This window comes from Polyodon spathula, chromosome 21 (assembly GCF_017654505.1).
Source record: "Polyodon spathula isolate WHYD16114869_AA chromosome 21, ASM1765450v1, whole genome shotgun sequence".
In the NCBI taxonomy this organism is placed as follows: Eukaryota; Metazoa; Chordata; class Actinopteri; order Acipenseriformes; family Polyodontidae; genus Polyodon; species Polyodon spathula.
The window spans coordinates 10,720,454-10,741,186 of NC_054554.1; the positions used below are offsets into that span (position 1 = coordinate 10,720,454).

The 20,733-nt window shown below is 38.4% G+C and overlaps 1 protein-coding gene across 1 annotated transcript; it reads left to right on the plus strand.

The window, feature by feature from the left end:
- Nucleotides 1-4,874: 4,874 nt before the first annotated feature.
- On the plus strand, nt 4,875-19,016 carry ccdc135 (coiled-coil domain containing 135). Its single transcript, XM_041221224.1, has 19 exons — nt 4,875-4,891; nt 5,041-5,158; nt 6,212-6,365; nt 7,133-7,307; nt 7,484-7,609; nt 8,082-8,276; nt 8,669-8,827; nt 9,198-9,416; nt 9,515-9,619; nt 10,045-10,117; nt 11,247-11,375; nt 11,988-12,116; nt 12,964-13,187; nt 13,789-14,007; nt 14,663-14,773; nt 16,687-16,797; nt 17,550-17,744; nt 18,287-18,426; nt 18,616-19,016. Exons 3-19 carry the CDS (start codon nt 6,226-6,228, stop codon nt 18,704-18,706), a joined length of 2,541 nt encoding a protein of 846 aa, XP_041077158.1. The 5' UTR covers nt 4,875-4,891; nt 5,041-5,158; nt 6,212-6,225; the 3' UTR covers nt 18,707-19,016.
- Nucleotides 19,017-20,733: the final 1,717 nt, after the last annotated feature.

Consider the following 20,733-nt stretch of genomic DNA (forward strand, 5'->3'; position numbering starts at 1 on the left):
ATCTATTTAGGGTTACCAAGATGCTTAGTAAGCAAGGGGTAACATGGACACCCCCACCCCTGTTCCTTAGCTGTCTCACTGTTTGTTGGAGGTTAGTGTATTTTCCGATATTATTCTTATTGATAGCCGTTTGAATTTCTACGAATGTGCACCCATTCATTCAAATTCTTACAAGGCACTTTTACAAGGTATTTCCATTTTTCTGTAAAAGGCATCAAGTTGCTTCCTGGTTAATTCAGGAATCTTCCTTTAAAATGGACCCTGTCATTTGAACTCCCTGAGATGCGTGCAGGTGCAACTTTCATTGTGATCCAGTCCAAATGGAAACACACAATTGCAGCGTTAAAGACAGGTTTCAGCAGATGCTACTGCCAAAAACATGATTATTTTTTATCATAATATTATAAATGTTATCATATTATCATACAGCTTGCTCTACCCAGCTGATCCTATACTGTAGAGCTATAATAGGCTGTAAAGTTGCTTAACTTGCAACTATATAAAGGGTAATTAGGATATGGAAAAATAAAACATCAAAGTAGGTAATGCAAGCATTGGAGATGAAACTCATATTATCTCTTATAGAATATTGAAGACCAGTTCATTGCACATGAAACTAAAAACATGATTACCTACCTCATCTGGAGTGCCTTTGTCTAATACAAAATAAAACTGTTTGTTTCTGAGTACGTTTTTATTATTATTATTATTATTATTATATTATTATTATTATTATTATTAGTCAATAAAACTAACTGGTAAGTCTGATAGATCTACTGTTGTGAATGAAACTGACTTTCAACAGCAGCTTCTATATATAAAGATGCCATTCCAAGACAATTTACTTTACCAAAAAAATGTATGCGACTGTTTCATAAATTTGCGTTTTTCACCTTGCACCAAACAAACAGCATTTATCATGAAATTTAATTCACTGTTCTTGTCAAACTGGAGAGTGGTCCCTAGACAGCTTATGCCATGATTGCATCCCTTAACCGCGCTACTGGAAAAAGCCCAAATACATCAGCCCTGGTGAGGAGACTCGACCCAGAATAAGGGGGGCTGTGTGATTTAGTTGTTAGAAAATCGTGTTGATTTTATTTTTTTAGATCATAAAAATGAAAACTATTAAATGGTTTATTATAGTAATCGTTAACTTTTAACATAAATATTTGAAAATCTTAAAATAAACATAATAAAAACATAGACATTTACCTTGCTTTCCGAAGAATCGATTTATCTGGCCACAGGGTTCCAAAATTATAATTACAAATACAGTTAAATAAAATGTTTAGAATGTAAAATGTATATACAATAAATTGTAAATAAATAACACTATATACAACGAAGCAAGCAAACTCGATCGTGAAAACAAAAGAAACTAGTGAAGGCTGAAGACTAAATGAGTAGTTTACTATCTCAATTTGTACAAAGCAATTTCTAATGAGACAAAAAATTTCAAATGGCCTTGCTACCATCGCTCAGCTCTTACTTCAATATGGAATGGAGGGCCTAAAAGAGGGCCTACAAAATATGAGGACCTAAGGCCTTATTAGCCTAGGGGTTAATCGAGCCCTGTATGGAACAATGGTTAAAGGTGTTTTGGACTGTTGATGGGTGGACATCTGTGCCTTCTGCCAGTTCTGCTGTCAATTCAACACTTGTCTTCTTTCTATTCCTTAAGGATATTATCTTCAAGTATTGCTCATCCTTGTTAGACAGTTTTTTTGGGGGGTCTTCCAGTCCTGGGTTTGTCAATTACATATCATGTTTCTCTGTACTTGTTGACTATCAAGTGATGCAAGCTATTTCACTCAATGTTTTTCTTTCTTTATGCAAGTCAAGGTTGTTATACTAGTAGAAAACACTAGTGGAGGCTTTGAGTAATTGTTGATGCTCATAATGCATTAGAGTAGAGAAATGCAACATGTCTAAGACTAAGGCTGCATCAGTTTCAAGTTACTGATATATCAAGAAGAAGACCAAACGTATTCTAGAGCACATACTGGGGTTCAATTTTCCTCACTAATATTCCTGAAGGAAATAAAAGCGTTAATAGTTACAGAGCAAGCCGTTTCAGATGTCGCTGCATTTATTAACTGCCTCAGACTTGCTCATTCTTTAGAGTTGAAAGGTCACTCACTTGATCACATGATTTGATTAGTATGAGGAAGTCAGCCAGTGCTAGGCAGTTAGTATTCCCCAGACATGCTGAAAGCAAGTTAAAAAGAAAGCAGGTAAAGACAGATATAGAGAAAAAATAAAAGTCAATATTGGATTTCAGACAAGGGAAAGGTGGATTAATGGTCATTTATCACTCAAGAACAAATTAATCAATTTAAACACATTTTACACTTGTCACATCACATCGGTATTATCCTGGCTTTTCCATAGTGCCCCTGTCCTATTGATAGAATTATCACAGGTGTTTCCTACTTGCTTACCCTACAATTACATTGAATTATGCAAGTGCTCAATAGTTCTGACCACTGTCAGGATATGATCATTGGTGCCCTCAGTGGAAAGATCATTTACTCCATATAAATGACACTTTGGATGGGAATTTTAAAATAATAATATAATTTAAAATCAAGCTTGCAATTGAAAAATACAGCTTTTGCAGTAAATCATGTTAGACTGATTGCATATTATACATATATAAGTAAATAACATATGTAAAACACATTAAGCCTCAATACAATTTAAACTATTTCATGTACACATAAAACCCTATAAGCTCACAAACTCTTTACCAACTGGTCAGAAACCCTAGAAGTAATACTGGTACTGATTTTCTTACAAGGTCATGCAGTGAACCAATGGCTCAGTTTAAATTGTCTCCCTGTTGTTCTGTTATCATGCTTGCTAATTCCAACAAGTTAATATTTGCTAAGGTTGGTTTGCAGAAGAGTACAAATAGTATGTTGCTAGAATCAATAGGTCATGAAAACAGTGTGGTTAGGTTCTCATTGGTCTATAGAGGAAATAGTGTGTTGTAACATTAGATTTTAGAGTATTAATAATATCTGTAATGAATTGTATAATTTCTCGTATATAGGTTAATTTAGTGCGCATTGTGCTTTTTAAGGTGCTACATTAAAGCTAAGGCATTCTTCCTGCTTTGCAGACATTAAAGATCCCATAACACTATTTAGGGTAAATTATAAGAAGCTATATGTTCAAAGAATAAAATCAGAATGACTGGGAGTGGAATATTTGGTTGTGATTCAGTATTAGTGACTGCAAAGACTAGTAAAATAAAGAACAAATATCCCATTTGGGGTTGCACTGCACCGGTGTAAGTATACTTTTTGCATCGTTGATGGTGAGGCCCAGCCTCGCCAGATGCTCTGTCACGACCGCCGTGTGGGTCACTGCTCCCTCTCGCAACTGGGAACAGATCAACCAGTCATTGAGATAGTTTGATCCCCTGCAACCGCAAGGGGGGCAGGATAGCGTCTACGCAATTTGAAAATGTACGACGAGCTAAGGGGCCGAATGACAGCACAACGAACTCATAAACGCTCCCCTGAAAGGCGAAGAGGAGATACTTCCTGTGCTCTGGACGAATGGGAATGTGAAAGTTGCTCGGCCGGACTGACTGGAGAATGTGACGGTGAGTCAGCATCTGGAACCTTCTTTCTTTTAAGAACCCTTTGAGAAGCCTCAGGTCTAGGATGGGGTGAAAGCCAGCATATTTTTTTGGACACCAGAGTAGTACCCCTCTCTGTGGGAGGTGGGGTCTATGAGATGAATGGCTCGCTTGAAGTTCCGAGGCCTGGAGAGGGTCTGTCACGAAAGTACTCGTGATTCCTTGAAAAGGAGAAGGTCCCAAGCGGAACTGAAGTGCATATCTATTGTGCACGGTGGCGAGCACCCAGGTGTCCGAGATGCTAGCGCTACAGTAATGCAGCTACTGTACCGAAAAGAGGGTCTGAGACCTCAAGCCTTCAGGGGCCCTGTTGAGGCTGCTGAGGTTGTGGCGGGTCAGTTTAGGGCATGTGGACTGGCCACGTCCTGTGTTCCCTCTGCCTTTTGGGAGTGTCTGGTTGCTTGCCGCGGCTATGCTCTGTAGGCAGAGCCTCAGGTCACCCAGCGAAGCCATGTGAACCGGAAATGTCCTGGTGACAGTCCAAGTTGGAGGGGTTTGCCAGCGATTCGACCTACCCCACACAGGAGCACGGAGAGGGAGTAACGCGGCAACCTCGGTGGGATTGCTACAGGATCTCTTCCACGGATGACCCAAAAGCATGTCCCGGGGATATGGGCGCATCTAGCAGCACAGCCTTATCTGCGTCAGGAACCCCTGCTTGTGTCAGCCACAGCTGTCTGCCAGCCACAACCAGACTAGCCAGGCTCTGGCCCAGGGCTTGCCCTTGAAGACCGGAAATCTGGAGCAGCGTTTTAAGATAATTGGCTGTGAACTGCATTGGATTCAAAGGGTTAATCATTTTCCAAAATTGTTTATTTCAGACTTTGTACACAGTAGGCCTACATAGGTCAATAAGCATGTCAAAGGAGGATAGCAAAAAGCTAGGAAAAAATTGGTTTGTTTCAAGAAATTAGTGTAGTGAGTGATTTATGTTTGATTAATTTGTAAATATGTTTGATGACTTCATAATTTTTTTTTGCAATATGTAATACATACTTAGGCCCTTCCCTCCTATTAGCCATAGGCCCTTCATAACCTTAATCCCGCCCTGGTTCCATATTCCAACTTCTGTGTTCTTGTGCATATTTTAGCCTTTTAGTCTTGTTCCCGTTCTTAACAGAGGTATTCTTACTGCAATACATCCTGTGTGTGTGTGATACTGACACACACAGGCTGCATATTTTGAATGGTTCTTTTACCAAGTTTTTAAAATAGTTACAATATTTCACCATATGAAACGTAAACGCAACTTGTTAATTATTGTTAATTATTGTTCATCATTTAACATATTGAATTTAAGTTTAAAGCTGTAGTTGTATTTTGTAATCGTTACATCAATTAAAATACACAATACGTCAATCCATTTTGTCTGTCTTTCTTTGATTCAGAGAGCCAACTCCCAGCTTCCTCTACGGTCGTGTTTCCCAACGTGATCTGTTGCCATGGGAGCCGTGTGTAAACATCCACAGCAGTCGGAGAGGGAATTGTGTACAGGCACTGCAATCGGTAAATGTACTATATTTAAATAATTTTGAATCATGTTTTAATAACAGTATTTTTTTGTACCTTGATGTAATCATGAAGTTTATTTGTTTTTTTCCCTCCTTTCTTTAAAACATGTTTTTATAACTTTGAAAAGACGGTGGCATTTCTAACTTACTAACTAAATAAATAAATAAATAAATAAATTATATTATTATTATTATTATTATTATTATTATTATTATTATTATTATTATTATTATTATTAATAATAATAATAATAATAATAATAATAATAAATAATAAATAAGGTAGTAATGTGTAATACGCGTTTTTCAGTTCTTTCATTTATAATTTATATTATACAGTACACTGTTAATTTAATTAGGTGACCTACATTTTCTTTTTACTGTTTTTGAAATGTCATACAGAAAGTATTTTTTGTATTATATGATGGAAAAAAAACACAAACAAAATATAGCTAATTGTTAAAATGAAATTTACATTTTATCAAAGTGCATTAACTTCTTAGTGCCAATGATTTATTCAGTTATCCACTTACTTTCTTTTTATTTATTTATTTACTTTTGCCCACTGGCTTTATACCACCCACACAGTGGCATAACTTTGGTTTAAAAAATATAAAGATTATTCTATCTGAAATAATGAAAAAGTGAGGGGGGACATGTTCCCTGTGTACACCTGTACACATACATATTTAGATGGAAATTGGACATAAAGTCTATCTATCTACCTATCTATCTATCTATCTATCTATCTATCTATCTATCTATCTATCTATCTATCTATCTGTCTATGTAAACATGTGGCTGATGAATTACTGTACCATTGCATACCATTTCATAAAATACAGACAAAATAGATAAACACTTCATGGAAAGAAAGACAAACAGGCAACGAGAGACTAGGTGCGTCAGGTAAGTGAGCCGCTCAGAGCAGCTCAGTGAAAGAACCCACTTAAAGGCATGCTCAGTTCCGCACCTCCTGAGCAGCTCGGAGTGTTGCATCAGTGATCCGAGTGAGCTGTACTTAATGCTGTGTCGCCTGTTTCCTCAGTTGCTGTATGGTGAATGATGGAGGAGTTGCAGGAAAGAGAAGCCCCGCTGGGAGAGGTTGCAGAGAATGTGGGCATAGAGCAGGCAGACCAGACACTTCAAGAGCTGGAGGAGAGCCTGTCCAAGATCCAAGTAACAACATCTGAGATAACATTGTGCGTGGGTGTGTTGCCTTGTAATACATGAACTGAGTATCAGAGGACAAACCTCCCAGCTTGGACTGCAGGACCTTCTTTTGGCTGAAGTACAGGGTCTTATATCAGGTTAAAGCGGGAAGCCTATTTAAAAGTGTATGCATTCGTTTTATATAAACTTTATATAAACTATAAAACCAATGCATAAAAAAATGCTGGTGACTTTATTAAGCATGGTAAAAATTCACCAGTTATACAAGTCATTCAGGATGATTAAGACACACACACAATAGGATAATAGAGACGCATATTATTTATTTTTAGAGTCTAGAGAGTTTTTTCTACTTTTATATCTTTAAAGGTGCAAAAGTCATTTTATACTAAAATATGATTCCTGTGTGAATGTTTAGTACCTGTCATGTAGTTCATTTTCTAGTTTGTTTACATCCCCCAGAGTAGTTTTAGCTGCCTTTTTGTGCTCTTGCCTCTTTTACTGCCTGCGCCAGCAGGAGATTCTGGGTGCAATTTGTAAGCTCTACTTTATCTCTGGGAAGCAAAGTAAATATGTACAGTAAACAGTAGAACAAATCAATTTTTTTACTGGCAATACTTGAACTTTAAAGACAAAAGTAAAACAAAAACAAAAACGTTTTACAGATGTTTTTCACCTTTTGATACATTGAGGTGGAACATATAATAAACCTCTTTATGTTTATATTATTTCCAGTCATTTGTACTTTTGTCTTTCTATCTGCCCCTCCCTTTCCCATCTCTGTTCATCCCTGCAGGTGTGTGGACAAGCCTGAGATCCACCTGTCTGAGTTCCCATCCTCTTACACAGAGAACACCCCCAAGGAGAAGCTGCTGCTGTCTTTTGCTGAGAACTTCCGTTTTCAGTATTGCCACCTGTACCAGGACCGCAAGCCTCTGTTTCTGAACCCATTGAACGAATGTGGCATTGAGGTACGTCTCTGAGATAAGGGTGAGGGTAGGTGCAACCTACAAAAGTGTTTGCTATTTCACTAATGGGCATAAGTCTGGAATGCAGGTTCAGAGGGAAATGTATCAGAATTTGAGTTTTTGCTTAGTCCAGTTAGTCCACATACTGTGAGTGCAGGCTATCTCGTTGTCTCTCACAGAAGTTTGTGAGCACCACACTGCGCCCCACCCTGCTGCCCTACACAGAGATGTACAGCTGGGATGGCTGTGCCAGTTTCGTCAGTGACTACCTCAGAATGGTGCCCCTGGATCCCCCTATCGACCCGGTGAGTGTGTGGGATTACACTAGAACAAGCTGCTCTTGCAAAGCAATGTGACTTGTGTAGACAAGTTTAGTATGGCGCAATGGTTCGGGGTGTGGATACACCTTTTGGTTGGAGTTCTCTGCTTTCTATTGCTCCAATTTAGATTATTCACAAAATAATCTTTATCCGGCATTATCTAATATAGAATCCTAGTTGCCAACTTGATTCTTAGGAACATAATGCTGTAACCTTTCAACACTGCTGGCTTTTCCTGCTTCTTACTATTACTATAGACGAGGTGGGATCACAAGTCACTGTCATGTCAAATCAAAGCCAACCAGGCCATGTAAAGAGTGTTAGGCATGTATTTGGTCTGTTTTAAGGATTAAACAACATGGGTTGCTTACTAAGAACTACCAGGCTTCATTTAACACATTTAAAGAACAGGTCAATTTAATACTTTCCAGTGTTTGTGACTGTGGTGTTTCTCCAGCCTCTGGTGTTGTATTCGCCATCAACAGTGCTGAAGAAACAGAAAGGAACCTGCTTCGATTTTGCCAATCTGCTGTGCTCACTGCTGCTCGGTGCCGGCTACGATGCCTACTGCGTCAGTGGCTATGCTGTGAAGGAGATCTGCCTGCGGGACCAGACTTGCCAGGAGTGCCCTCTATTGGAGAAACACGAGCAGGTGTGGGGGGAGAGAAAAGAGGAGAGAAAGAGAGCAGAAGAAAAGTGATATAACAAGAGAGAGTTTATTGACTGGTGTGTGGTGAATATACTTCACTTTCTCAGTCTCAGTAAATACGCTTGGTGCCTCTCTACCTACTAATTGCTATTTATTACAAAGATTATGCTAGAATTAATGTAAAATCTACATGTAACAACAAGTGGCATTTGAAAGTGGCATTTGAAATGATGCCTTTTAAGAGTACAGTATATGGAGTATATTGTCAAAACATTTACCCTAATTTTTGAAAGAGTTAGTACTGTACTGATATCTTTTTAGGTTTTTGTTTTTGTAGGTAGGACACATTTGGAAACCAGTAGTGGATCATTAATATACAGCACTGTTTGTTTCAGGGTGCAGCATCAGAGAAGAATGTCCCACAGAGGAAGTATGCAGTGAAGCCCACCAGAGACCTGCGCAGTGGCTTTGAGCTGCAGCAGCTGGAGAGGAAGGAGGCAGAGGTCCTTGCTGCCCACGAGAAGAAACGCTTGGAGGCAGAGAAATTGGAAGCTGTGAGTATCTCAAAGAAGCAGCGTTAGAAAATCAAAAGAGAGAACTGGATTCAGAGAGCCCAAAGTGACTGAGATATGTCAGGCAGGGCGGACAGGCAGGCTATGTAGAGCCTCAGCAGTCCTGTTACAGGGGCTATGAACCTTGAAAATAAATCTTTCACATTAAGTTCAGAAATTTTGTCGATTTGTTGATTTCTCATATGTGATTTCTAATCCACTAAATATATAATGGTGGGGAGGGTATCTGTAATCCTTGTGTCTGTAACCAAAGGCTTGTGTTTGTTCCAATGCGTAGGCATGCGTAGGGTCCTAATAAAGTTTTTAGAAATTGTTACTGCTTCTCTGAGTTTGCACTGACTCATTGTTCCAGGAGCGTCAGCAGCCCCCTCCGGACTCACTGCTTGGTCTACGGGTGCACTGCTGGGTGCTGGTCCTGGCAGGGAGGCGCGAGGTCCCAGAGAACTTCTACATCGACCCGCTGTCGGGGCGCAGCTTTGGGACAAAGGATGAAAATTTTCTGGGGATTGAGAGTATCTGGAACCACCAAAACTATTGGGTCAACATGCAGAACTGCAGATACGGCTGTAAGGTAAGTACTTTTTAAATTATTTTTTAATTTATTTCATTGTTTAAGGCATACAGTAGCTGAGCGTGTGACTTTGTTTCTGACCTTGTATTCATTTGCAGGAGCTGACCTTTGACTTGGGTGACCCTGTAAAGTGGGAATTCCTGCTATTTGGGACAGGGAAACCCCTGCTGCTCATCCCTGACATGGAAGAGATAGATGACGAGGTATGAGTAAGCTGGGTTAGGCAAGATGGGAGGCAGTGATTTCAGCCTAGGGACTGAGAGGCAGAGTGTTTTAGATCTGAAGGACAGGGATTCAGTATGTTCTAGTCACTAGAGCTGACGGACTAGAAGGCAGAGTGGCTCACTATTTAGAGCTGAGGGACTAGAAGGTAGAGTGGCTCTGTGTTTAGAGCTGAGGGTCTGGGAGGCAGAGTATTTAAAGTTCAGGCACTGGAGGTCAGTGCTGTCTTGTGATTACAGATGAACAACTGGGAGGCAGAGTCATCTAGGGTTTTTAGTTAAAACTGTAGTTATAACCAAGGACTGGGAGGGAGCATGGATTGTTCATTAGACTTTTCTGAAGAAAAAAAGGTTTTAAAAAATCAGCTAGTCACTGTCAGTGCCTAATCTTGTTTGCTGATCTGCAGGAGGAGAAAGAAGAACCAAAGGTGTTTGATATGCCTCCCTCGTGGGTAGAAAAGATTGAGATCTCCCCAAAAGGTAAGTCTCCCTGCTTACTGACTCCTTACTTAGAGAAACAGGATAGACTACAGGCATGGCTATTATAATTGTAGTTCTTTAATAAGCAATACCTGAGCATAGAGCCCAGTCAGGGAACACTATAGATTAAAAATGTTATTACTGCAACTAGTTGAGAGGCAAAGATTGGGTTTCGTGTGGTTGCATTGCATTGTAAAGGCAGAAAAAAACAGACGATAGCTGTTATCCCATCAATTATGGTATTTTAAGATCTATTTTTCAGAAAGACGTAATAACCAGGATACAAAAGTTGATAAACTGTTTTCACTAAAGGTTATCACATTATAAAATATTACATTACAGAATATCATACAGATAAAAGCAGATATAAAAGTACAATAAAATCAATTCAAGTAAGAGCAAAGTAAAGCATACAGTAACTAAGTGCAGTTAAACCTTATAGTAACTATTTGTATATATGAGTAAAGTCCAGTAAGAACATGTGGTAAGTACGATAAATGGATGAGAATGATTTCAAATAAGAGCAATTACAGAAAACGTGAGTACAGATACCTATAAGAGTCAAATCAAATACAAGATATAGTAAGTAGTTATAGGTAGGAGCAATAGTTAAATGCTGCAAGGTATGGAGCAGTTCAGTGCAAGTACAAGCTTTTGCCTGGTTGGTCAGGGACTGAGCAGTCCAGATATCAGTGGGTAGGTCGTTCCACCACTGAGAGGCAAGGAGGGGGAACAGCTAGTCAGCCGGAGGTGGAAGGGCGAGAGTTGGTGTAGGGAGAAATGATAGTCTGGAGATAGAAGGGAGCAGAATGATTAGGACAGCGATAAGTGAGTACAAGAGTTTTGAATTGGGTGCGAGCAGTGATAGGGAGCCAATGCAGAGAATGGAGCAGCCCAGTTAGGAGAAACTTTCTATAACACAACAAGCTGAAAAGGAAACATTCTCAATTAAAAATAGTGCACTTCATAGATTTTAACAGGGTAATGACTGGTTTTGTCATGCCCTCCCATCCTCTCTGTATATATTTTGTTGAAAAAATATAAAATAATAAAAATACAGTCTATATGTGTAACTGTCCCTGTGTATTAAATGGAACTAGACAAAATAAAGCCCTCTGTTCTTGCCTAGACATGGAGACACGCTGCCCTGGAGGTCGGAAGGTGGTTCAGTACAGGAAGGCCAAGCTGGAGAAGTTTGCTCCTTATCTGATAAGAGGGGGACTAGTCACCCGCCTCACAACATTCAGGGATATTGAATGTAAGGATACAGAGTGGCAATTACACTTTATATTTCTATATGCATGTCATAAAATGTAATATGTATCTGTAAATGTATTTAAATTACACAAGAACAGTAAAAAAGAGAGATATACGTCATTTGTTTTGTTTTTAATCTCAGAAAATCGCTATTTGTAAGTCAGTAACCACCCAGCTGCTTAACTATTGACATGCTTTCAAACAGTAACATGCTTTTACCCAGAAGACATAGTTGAGGTGAAATTTATTTTGAAAGTTAAGTGAAGTAGTAACAATCTTCCTGGGAATATGGCTGAGAACTTTTTTACCTAGTGTAGTACTAGATATTATGATCTAAAATGAAAATACATGATTGCTACAACATGTGTTTCAAAATTGAACACGCGAGACCTATGTAGCAAATGGAAGTGCTTGAATGTAAGATTTCTGGAAGTATTTTGTTTATTATAACCATTTAAACTCAACTCATTTGTAAACATTTTTAGACCTGATACTGAGTCTACTAGACAACCTGCTTCAGAGCCATGGATAATTTGAATCTTGTTAATGGAGTAAATTATGGACGTAAATTGTCTCAATTTGACAAGTTCTTAAGCTGTCTTTGTGTTTGCAGGTACCACGGTGTTAGAAGTGAAGGAGTATTTCCAACACAGACAGGATCACCTGGAGAAGAGAGAGTTTAAGAAGGCGAGTGGCGTGACCGTGGAACACTTCAGTCCAGGACGATCCCACGCACTGAAATGTAAAAAGATGTCCCTCTCTTTAATACGAATAAGATGATATAATTCATCCCTCACATACATTCAGAGCTGCATAGCAGACCACCGTGAATTATATCCAGTTAGAAATACTAAAAGAAACTTAAAACATTCAATGACAAACATTCCACTGGAATTCTTTCTCAATATCTTCAATGTTGAAACAAATTTTGATATAAGTATGGGAATCAAAAGCCCCTGAATAAACACAGCACCCTTTTGACGTTCATGGAGTATTCATTGAATACAAAAAAATAATAATTTACATTAGAACTCCAAAACATTTTTTTTTTTATAATAAGGTAAATATAATAAGGTAACCTGTGTTCAGAAGGTCCTTTGCAAGATTTCTTTTAATTGGAGAAGCGAGTCTATGTGCCACCACTAAGATGATGTTGTTTTTCATGACATCCTATAGTAATTGCATTCCTTACAGTTGGGCCCAACGTTTTTCACCTGTAGCAAGAGTGCATCGATATGTATTTGTATTGATCCTGTATTTTCATAAATGCTTGTTGTTAATTAGAAAAATTTGCTGTTAAGTTATATTCACAGTGGTAATTGAGAAGATGAGGACTGCTAGCGTGATTGTGAATTAAAATCTGTTTAATTATACTTAAACTTAGGTGGATGGGCAATTACTTGGCTATTGGACAAGGCAATTGAAAACATTATTTGACACCTGAATGTCATTAAAGATAGCCAACTGGGTTACATTTATAGCTTGTTTATTCATTAGGAGAGTGCTTTTCAAGTGTTGGGGGCTGTCTCTCCTCATAAACTCAGGTTAACAAACTCCAATACTTACTGTCCTTTTCGACATCCTCCCAGCTCACAGGTATTTGATACCAGTGCCTGAAACAGAACGGCAGATGGACTTCTACAGTGAAGCTCGAGCAGATGGGCTGGCCAGACGGGTAGAGACGCCCTCAGAGATGACAGAGACCTTTGAGAACCGGCCGGACTTTCTCTACTACCGGCATGTGGTCTTTGGGAAGAGGTTGAAGAAACTGGCGCCTGCCAACTCCAACGAACCTGTCACACGATCCATACTGGTACTCCTTCATTGCATTCGTTAATTAAGAGCATATCAGTTTCTTTTGTACGCTGTGATTTAAAAAGGAATGCAATTATGGGTCTGGTGAGAAGGCTACTAGATATGTGGTATGTGGCTGTGTGGTCCAGTGGTTAAAGAAACAGGCTTATAACCAGGAGGTCCCTGGTTCAAATCACAGTTCAGCCACTGACTCACTGTGTGACCCTGAGCAAGTCACTTAACCTCCTTGTGCTCCATCTTTCGGGTGAGACGTTGTTATAAGTGACTGCAGCTGATGCATAGTTCACACACCATGGTCTCATATCTTATAAAAGTGCTTTGTGATGGTGGTCCGCTATGAAAGGCGCTAAATAAAAATTTGTATTATTATTATTATTACATATGATTAAGCACTGAGTTGCTGAATCTAGTGCAAATGTTTAATTTATGAATTTAGTACTGCTCCATCTAAACCTTTTCCATGTGAGAAGCTGTTTCTAATAGTTAAACATGTTTAATTTTATACTAAAATTAAATAATATGTTTAACGCAACAAGAAAATAAGAATAATGCTTAATAATGAGGAATTAAAAAAATATATTTTTTACTTTCTTTTGAAGAAAATTACAGAGTGTTTTCACCGAAACCGGGAGAAGATCGCAAATGAGGATGTTGCCAAGAAGGTTTTCCTGATTTCGGAGCTGCGGATCCAGTTGACTTACCATCGGGAGGATGACCTCATTGTGCCATCCTGGCGAGAGTTTGTAAAGCCACCCACCTCGGAAGACAAGAGAGATCAGAGTCTGATCTACACTCCAGACATAGCCACCACCTTCCAGGTACAGACACGTGACCTGACTACAGGTATAATTCAAATTTAATCCAAAGATAGTGTTAAAAGAGTTTAGCAATCTTGCACACCATTCTAGTTCTGCATTGGATGGCACCATCTTAAAAATTACTCAGTTATGAAGTTCAGCGCTTGGTAATGTGGAAGAGCTCAAAAAATAGTTTGCAACTACAGCACTTGATTTTGTCATTTCAGCCCTTAATTCATTTCAGTTGAGATGAAACTTGTTGGATGAGAACAAACTATGAGAACCACTGATGTAGGGACAGATTCAATTTAAAATTATATTGCATTTGTGATATATCACCACAACAAAAGTAACACAACTGACTTTTCATTGTCAGTTTATTGCCTCGGCACTGAAACTGTCAGCGACACAGATGAGAGGAAAATTTCTTCAATTCGGTTTGTCGATATACAAAGCCCCAAAAACATCCAATAGAAGATCTGCAAATATGCAGAGAAAACTAGGGAAAGGAGTTAGGTTTTGCATGGAAATAATTTGCAGCACTAGAAATAATTATATCAGGTACCAAGATAAAAATGCAAACTATCGTGCCCCTGGTTGCGGTACAAAAAAGGTAGATTGAATCCAGCCCTGGTAACACCTGGATGATCCGGCATGTCTTATTTTCTGATTTTAGGTAAACCCTACAGAGAAGCACAGCAAGAACCTGTTTTTATATGAGACTCTGATTTCACTGCTGAAGGAAGAAGCGCAAGCCAAGCAACAAGTTAAGGAGTCAGAAATTGAGGTACAGTTACAATTCTGTTCTAGTATGGCACCAGGGAAGTTTGTTGCATTTCCATTGCAGGACCATTCACAAGCAGACTAGAGCTCTTGAAACTGATTCTACACAATATAGCACATTTTGTTGAAACAGCAAACATAAGTCATAGCAAAGAGGAGTATGTTATTAGTATTTGTGAATTAGTAATATAGTAACAAAGCATGAATTTCTATGCCTTTTTTCTTCTTAATAATAACTATTGCCCCAAATATATTTAGTTCACTAGCTAGTTTTGAATTTGATTAATTACATGTACAGTTGAGTACTGTAAATACTCATCATTAGCTATAAATATATTTTTTTATGTTTTTTTTTTTTTTTATGTATTCAGGATTTCCAATATAACGTAAGTTAAAAATAGCTCATTGGTTCTTTATGCCACATATGATAACCTATCAAACAGACCTCTATTTAGTCTCTTAACAATATTTGTGAATCATGGAGCTTTTAAATTTAAACCAATATTATGTTATATTATGGGCCGCATGTATCTGTGGAAACTGGGTAAAAGCTGCCACAGCCTCAGATGAAGGCAGATTGTATAGCATCTTTACAATCAGAGCAAGTGTTCAGGCATAAAAGCTGAGATTGTGAAAAAGATAGCATCCTTACTATATGTTCAAAAGCATTTTTAGAGAAGAGAGCCCTGGAATGAGGTTAAAATGTTGAAAGTATTATGAACTATTGTGGCAGTGTGCCCCGACCCTGTGCATATTTTGTGTTATATGTTGTGTGTGGTGTATTAATATTGGTGTATAGGTATTGGTGCATGGGATATAATGGGGCTAAGAGGAGCACGAGTGATTTAAAATGCCTATTTGAAATATGTGTTTACACACAGGGATTGCACAATCACTTCACTTGCAGATAAAATGTGTATTAGTATGGGAGCACAGGGAATGCACAAAGTAGTTAATGTACTGGGATTCAAGTGAATAATTAATTAGTAATTGAATATACTGTATATATAGATGCACGTTTCACTCACTCGGGTTGTGTGTTTAGGGTGAAAAAACAGGAGAGAGTGAAGAGATAATAATAATAATAATAATAATAATAATAATAATAATAATAATAATAATAATAGCAATTGCTACATCGTGCTGGAGGACCAGAACAGTATTTATTTGTTTAGTTTTGTTAGTGTCTGTTTGTTTTGTTTGTCTATTTATTTTGACCCAAAGTGTCATGTTCTGTTTTGTTCAACCTTTTAATTTCTGTGTGTTAATTAAACACTGAGCGCCGCAGCATCACAGTTTCGCCCGCAGTTGCTGTGTGTTTTGGTTTCATTTCCTGGCCTGACGTCACCCCTGCAGCCAGCCTGTTCACAACATGTTCTAAAATAATATGGCTTACACAGTACTATCAAAGTTAGTGGCTGTAATTTAAGTTTAATTATTGTACTGCTTTCCATACAGCAGTTTCAAAGTCCTTGTAATGTGATGAAAAAAAGGCAGTGTCCTTAATGCAAGGGGCAATGGCTGGGCTAGAGAATAATAAAATAAATCCTAAATGCAGCATACCCTCATGGTGTGCTGGTTTAAGTTTTTCAGAACGCTTATTTTCTGAGAAATCTACTGCCCATGATGACACATGATATGTGATTAAGAGTTGGATATAGGGTTATAACACATAGAACATGGGACACAGCAAAGGTACCATAATGTTTTTTATTTTAATTTTGCAGGGTGTTCTGTAACACTTTGCATATTTTTAATGACTCTCGTATGGCTTTTCCCCCTCCTAAACCGAGCAAATGAGAAGGAGAAAAAAGTCTAGGCTGTGAAAAACAAAAGGCAGTTAAGTCAGGGTTGTTCATTGGTTGCTCGTTTTGGGAAACACCACATTTAAATCCTTTGTGATCCTTTCTGCCGTAGGTACGTGAAATCCTGTCTCAACGCAGTCAGGAGGAGATTGTAAGCGAGCTGACCATTTCAGTGTACGACACTGCCAGGAATGAGAAGGCACGCACACACCGTGAGGAGATGGTGAGCAAGGCAAAACACATTCTTAACCCTAAATTCTTGTCAAAGTTCTAGATCCACAGTGGATCACCTATCGTGGCTAAGGTACACAGGAAGTGTTGTATTGGCCATTGCGCCATAGTGACCCCTATACCAGTCCAGGCCAGGAAACCCAGTGTGAATCTCAGCCCACTCTCGACATGGTCAACAACCAGTCTAAGCTTGCTGCTTTGCTATCAGATTGGAGTCTTCACCCTGGGGAGACAAGATTATCACTGTCAGTTCATCTGCTATGACTTTCCTTATTGAATTGGGGTTATTGAGCCTTGCAGTGGTTTGTATCATTAGGCTGAAATTGATTGTGGGTCAATGGACCAAAATATTGCTGCTATTTTGTTCCCATAAAAAGTAATAAATATTACAATGTAAAATAGTTCTGAATGTATGGAGGCAAAAATTGGAATTAAAAAAACAAATATAATTTACAATAAGAATTTATACATATTTATACTTATGAAAATTAGGAAATCCACAGGAAATGCCAAATGCGAGCTCGGCAAAACTTGCCTGGTGAGCAAGGTCACATTGTTTTCAAAACGGGCTTCATCAGTTAAAACCGAGTTTCACAACTCTACAAGCCTACAAGCTAACTGTAGAACAGCTTGCTGCAGCTCTATTCACTACTCATTTCTTACAGTATGTCAAAGATTGTCAGCCCTTCTTGTGTATCTCCTGCCTTTTCCCTGTGTAATTAAATGCATGTGCTAAACCTACAGGAGCGAGAAGAGTATGAGGAGAGGCTAAGGCAGGCAGAGAAAGAGCTGGATTTCCTGGCCCCATTCCTGACTCGGATGGGAGAACCCGAAAACCTGTCCCGCCAAATGGCCCTCCAACTCCGGGAAGAGTGCCTGACAGACCTCAAACAGCGCCTCATTGACAAAGCCAACCTCATCCAAGCTCGCTTCGAGAAGGTCAGGCCCTTCTTTCAATGACAGGCCCCCAAACACTTCTAGTCATAGCGATTGCCATTGCATTTATTACATTTCTTTTATTATTTCTAAATTTAGAGCTACTGAGTGCTTAATATTTATGCATGATATCCCTGAATAAACCGCTCAACCCATTTTGAAGAAACTTGTAATGGTCATTTCTTCCCACAAGTTGTTGGAAACTATGGTGACCTAGTTCTAGTTATGGTCTATATCTACCTGCCCAAATTTGGATATCTGTTACAAACAAGTTGTTTTTAATGCTGTGAATGTATCTTACAATTACATACAGTATGTTTCCATAGTACTGACAAAAGAAGCATTTCATGTCATGTTTTGAGGAAACTATGTATGTAAGATGCATTCTTTTTCAATGCACCTGGAATGTCTTTTTTATACTCTTGAAAATGGAAACCACATATATATTTCTGAGACATATTTACATACAACGTTAGGTTGAACTGAATTAAATTGAATGGCAGTGATGATAACTGAGCATCAGCTTCCCTCTTATTCTCATCCAGGAGACCCAGGAGCTACAGAAGAAGCAGCAGTGGTACCAGCAGAACCAGATGTCCATGACCAAGGAAGACGAGGATGCATATCTGTCCTACTGCTCAGACACTATGTTCCGCATACACATCCTTGAACTGCGCCTCAACAGGTAGGGCAGGAACACAACAGTGAGGAGATCTTATCAACAAGCCCTCCGATACCTGCTGTAGAAAACAGACATTATGAGGACAAATGGAGGCTCCTTAGACATATTGGTTAATAATGTACAGTATATTTACATATGACAATTCTGACTCCCTACTCAAAGTAGACCTGTTAACTTGTTTTCTGGTTCTAGACACAAGGAGCAAGCCCCTCAGAAGTACCTGGCTTTGGAGGAGAAACTGAGGAGAGACCCCCGGCTGATTGAGCACCTCCAGATCTGGTGATCAGCTGAGCCCTGATGAAGATCTGTGACATCCACCCCCAAACTAATTCTGTCCAGTTCATGATTGCAGGATTCCTTTTCTATTACACAGTTACGTTGGGATTTCCATTACTTTTAGGGTTTACACAACCTCCAAGCTTCAGTTCATTACAGGGTGATACATAAAAACGGGAAAGAGCACTCACTCCTCTGGAGCACAGCTGGGAGAATGTTTAATTATTGGGACTTTTACGCTCCGTCTGTCAGGAGCCTATTTCAAAGACTGGGGACTTACAAACAAAATGCAGTGAAACAAATAAAAACAGCAATGAAAACAATAAACTGTGTTTTTATATTTATTTTAAATGTAAATATATACTAATTATATATTTTTGGTCTTTTGCATATATATTTTTTGAAATGTAAGAAAGTAAGAAATATATCCACGGATATGAAACTTTACTTTAGAAGTGATTATGATTGTGAAACACTGTTTAAAGCTTGATTTCTATAAATAATGAAGTTCCTTCATGGTTTAAATTATCTTATGTACAACAGTCAATGTTTCTGATTTTTTTTTTTTTTTTTAAATAGGAAGAACAAGGGATCTATGCTGTTTTTTTTTTTTTTTTTTTTTTTTTTTTTTCATATTTCTGTTTCCAGCTCTGTAATCCATGCTCCATTGAGCCTGGGAATTAAAAAGAGGAGACAATCGTGAGTAAAGTGGGTTTTCTTTTTTCTTTTCTAAATACTGCATGTCATTCTTTTGAAATCTTTGTACACTGTGGGCCTATTCACAAATCTTTAACACAGGATTTAGCTTGAATAAACGGTTGATATTCATGAAATCTGTTTTACACAGTTGTTGACTTCTTTAAAAGATCGAAATGGTGTCCCACATAACCAGAAAAAAGGAAGTGTTGATGCTATATTCCTGAGAGCTTTGTTGTACTATACACTATTTGCTCATGACACACAGCATTATTTAAAATCTCAGTCCTGGATAAAACAGGCAAGTCAGAGACAAGACTCCACACTCACAGTATCATCATTACCAGTGGCTTTTACTAGCTGGGACTCCCTTTGAACTGACATGGCTTTCCCATGACCCTTCTGTACAAAAGCCATTGCTAATAATTATTAAAGTACATCTGGGTGTGTACAATTTTAGTATTGCTAATGTGCTTTCTACAAAAGATGTGCAGTATTTGACTGCAGTTATTATATTTACAGAATTAGGTTTTCTTGCATGAGTCCCACCTTGAAAACACTTTGGTAAAGACTGTAACATTGGTTTTGGTATTTAGAATATCGCAGGGAATCAGAAAAAGGCCATACTTGTTTAACTCGTGTGCTGTTTGCTTGCACGGCTATATAGTGGGGTCCCTGCAACACAGCCACCGGTATGCAAAACAGAGTATCGCACCAAGTTATAATAAATATATAAAGAGTGGAGATACAGAGTTTCCACTCCACTCCAAACTTTAGTCTGCTCTAGTTGCACAGGGAAATTGAAACAACAGAGTAAAGAAATCCAATGTACTAGTATGTGTATTACTTTCCCTTCTATCCTCCTAATACAGGGTTATGGGAATGCAAAAATGTTACAAAAACATCCTTAGCGAAACATTGATGGGTAATTTATTCAGGAGACAAACAACAGCCTACACATCTTAATGAGCTTGTATATATAGTTTTTTTTTATTTTATAAGAGACCAATACGTTTGTTTGCTGTACTTCCTATCGATTATATTGTGCATAAAGCTATACATATGTACTGCTACAAAATACTGATGCTTCTCTTTGGGACATTATGGAGAACAGCATTGCTGCAGCTCTCCACCCCCAGCTGTAATCAACAATTTGAACAACTTGTAGAATGGTTGGGGCAGATGTTTCACATTGTTTGGCCATTCCCCACTTAAAAGAGAATAGCAACTACAAGGCAACTGCTTACAATGATTGTCCAAAATATCATCTGTATATGTAATGCATTTGTTTTACAGTTATTTGTTTCTTTAATTTATATTGTGCTTCCTGGTTTTTAA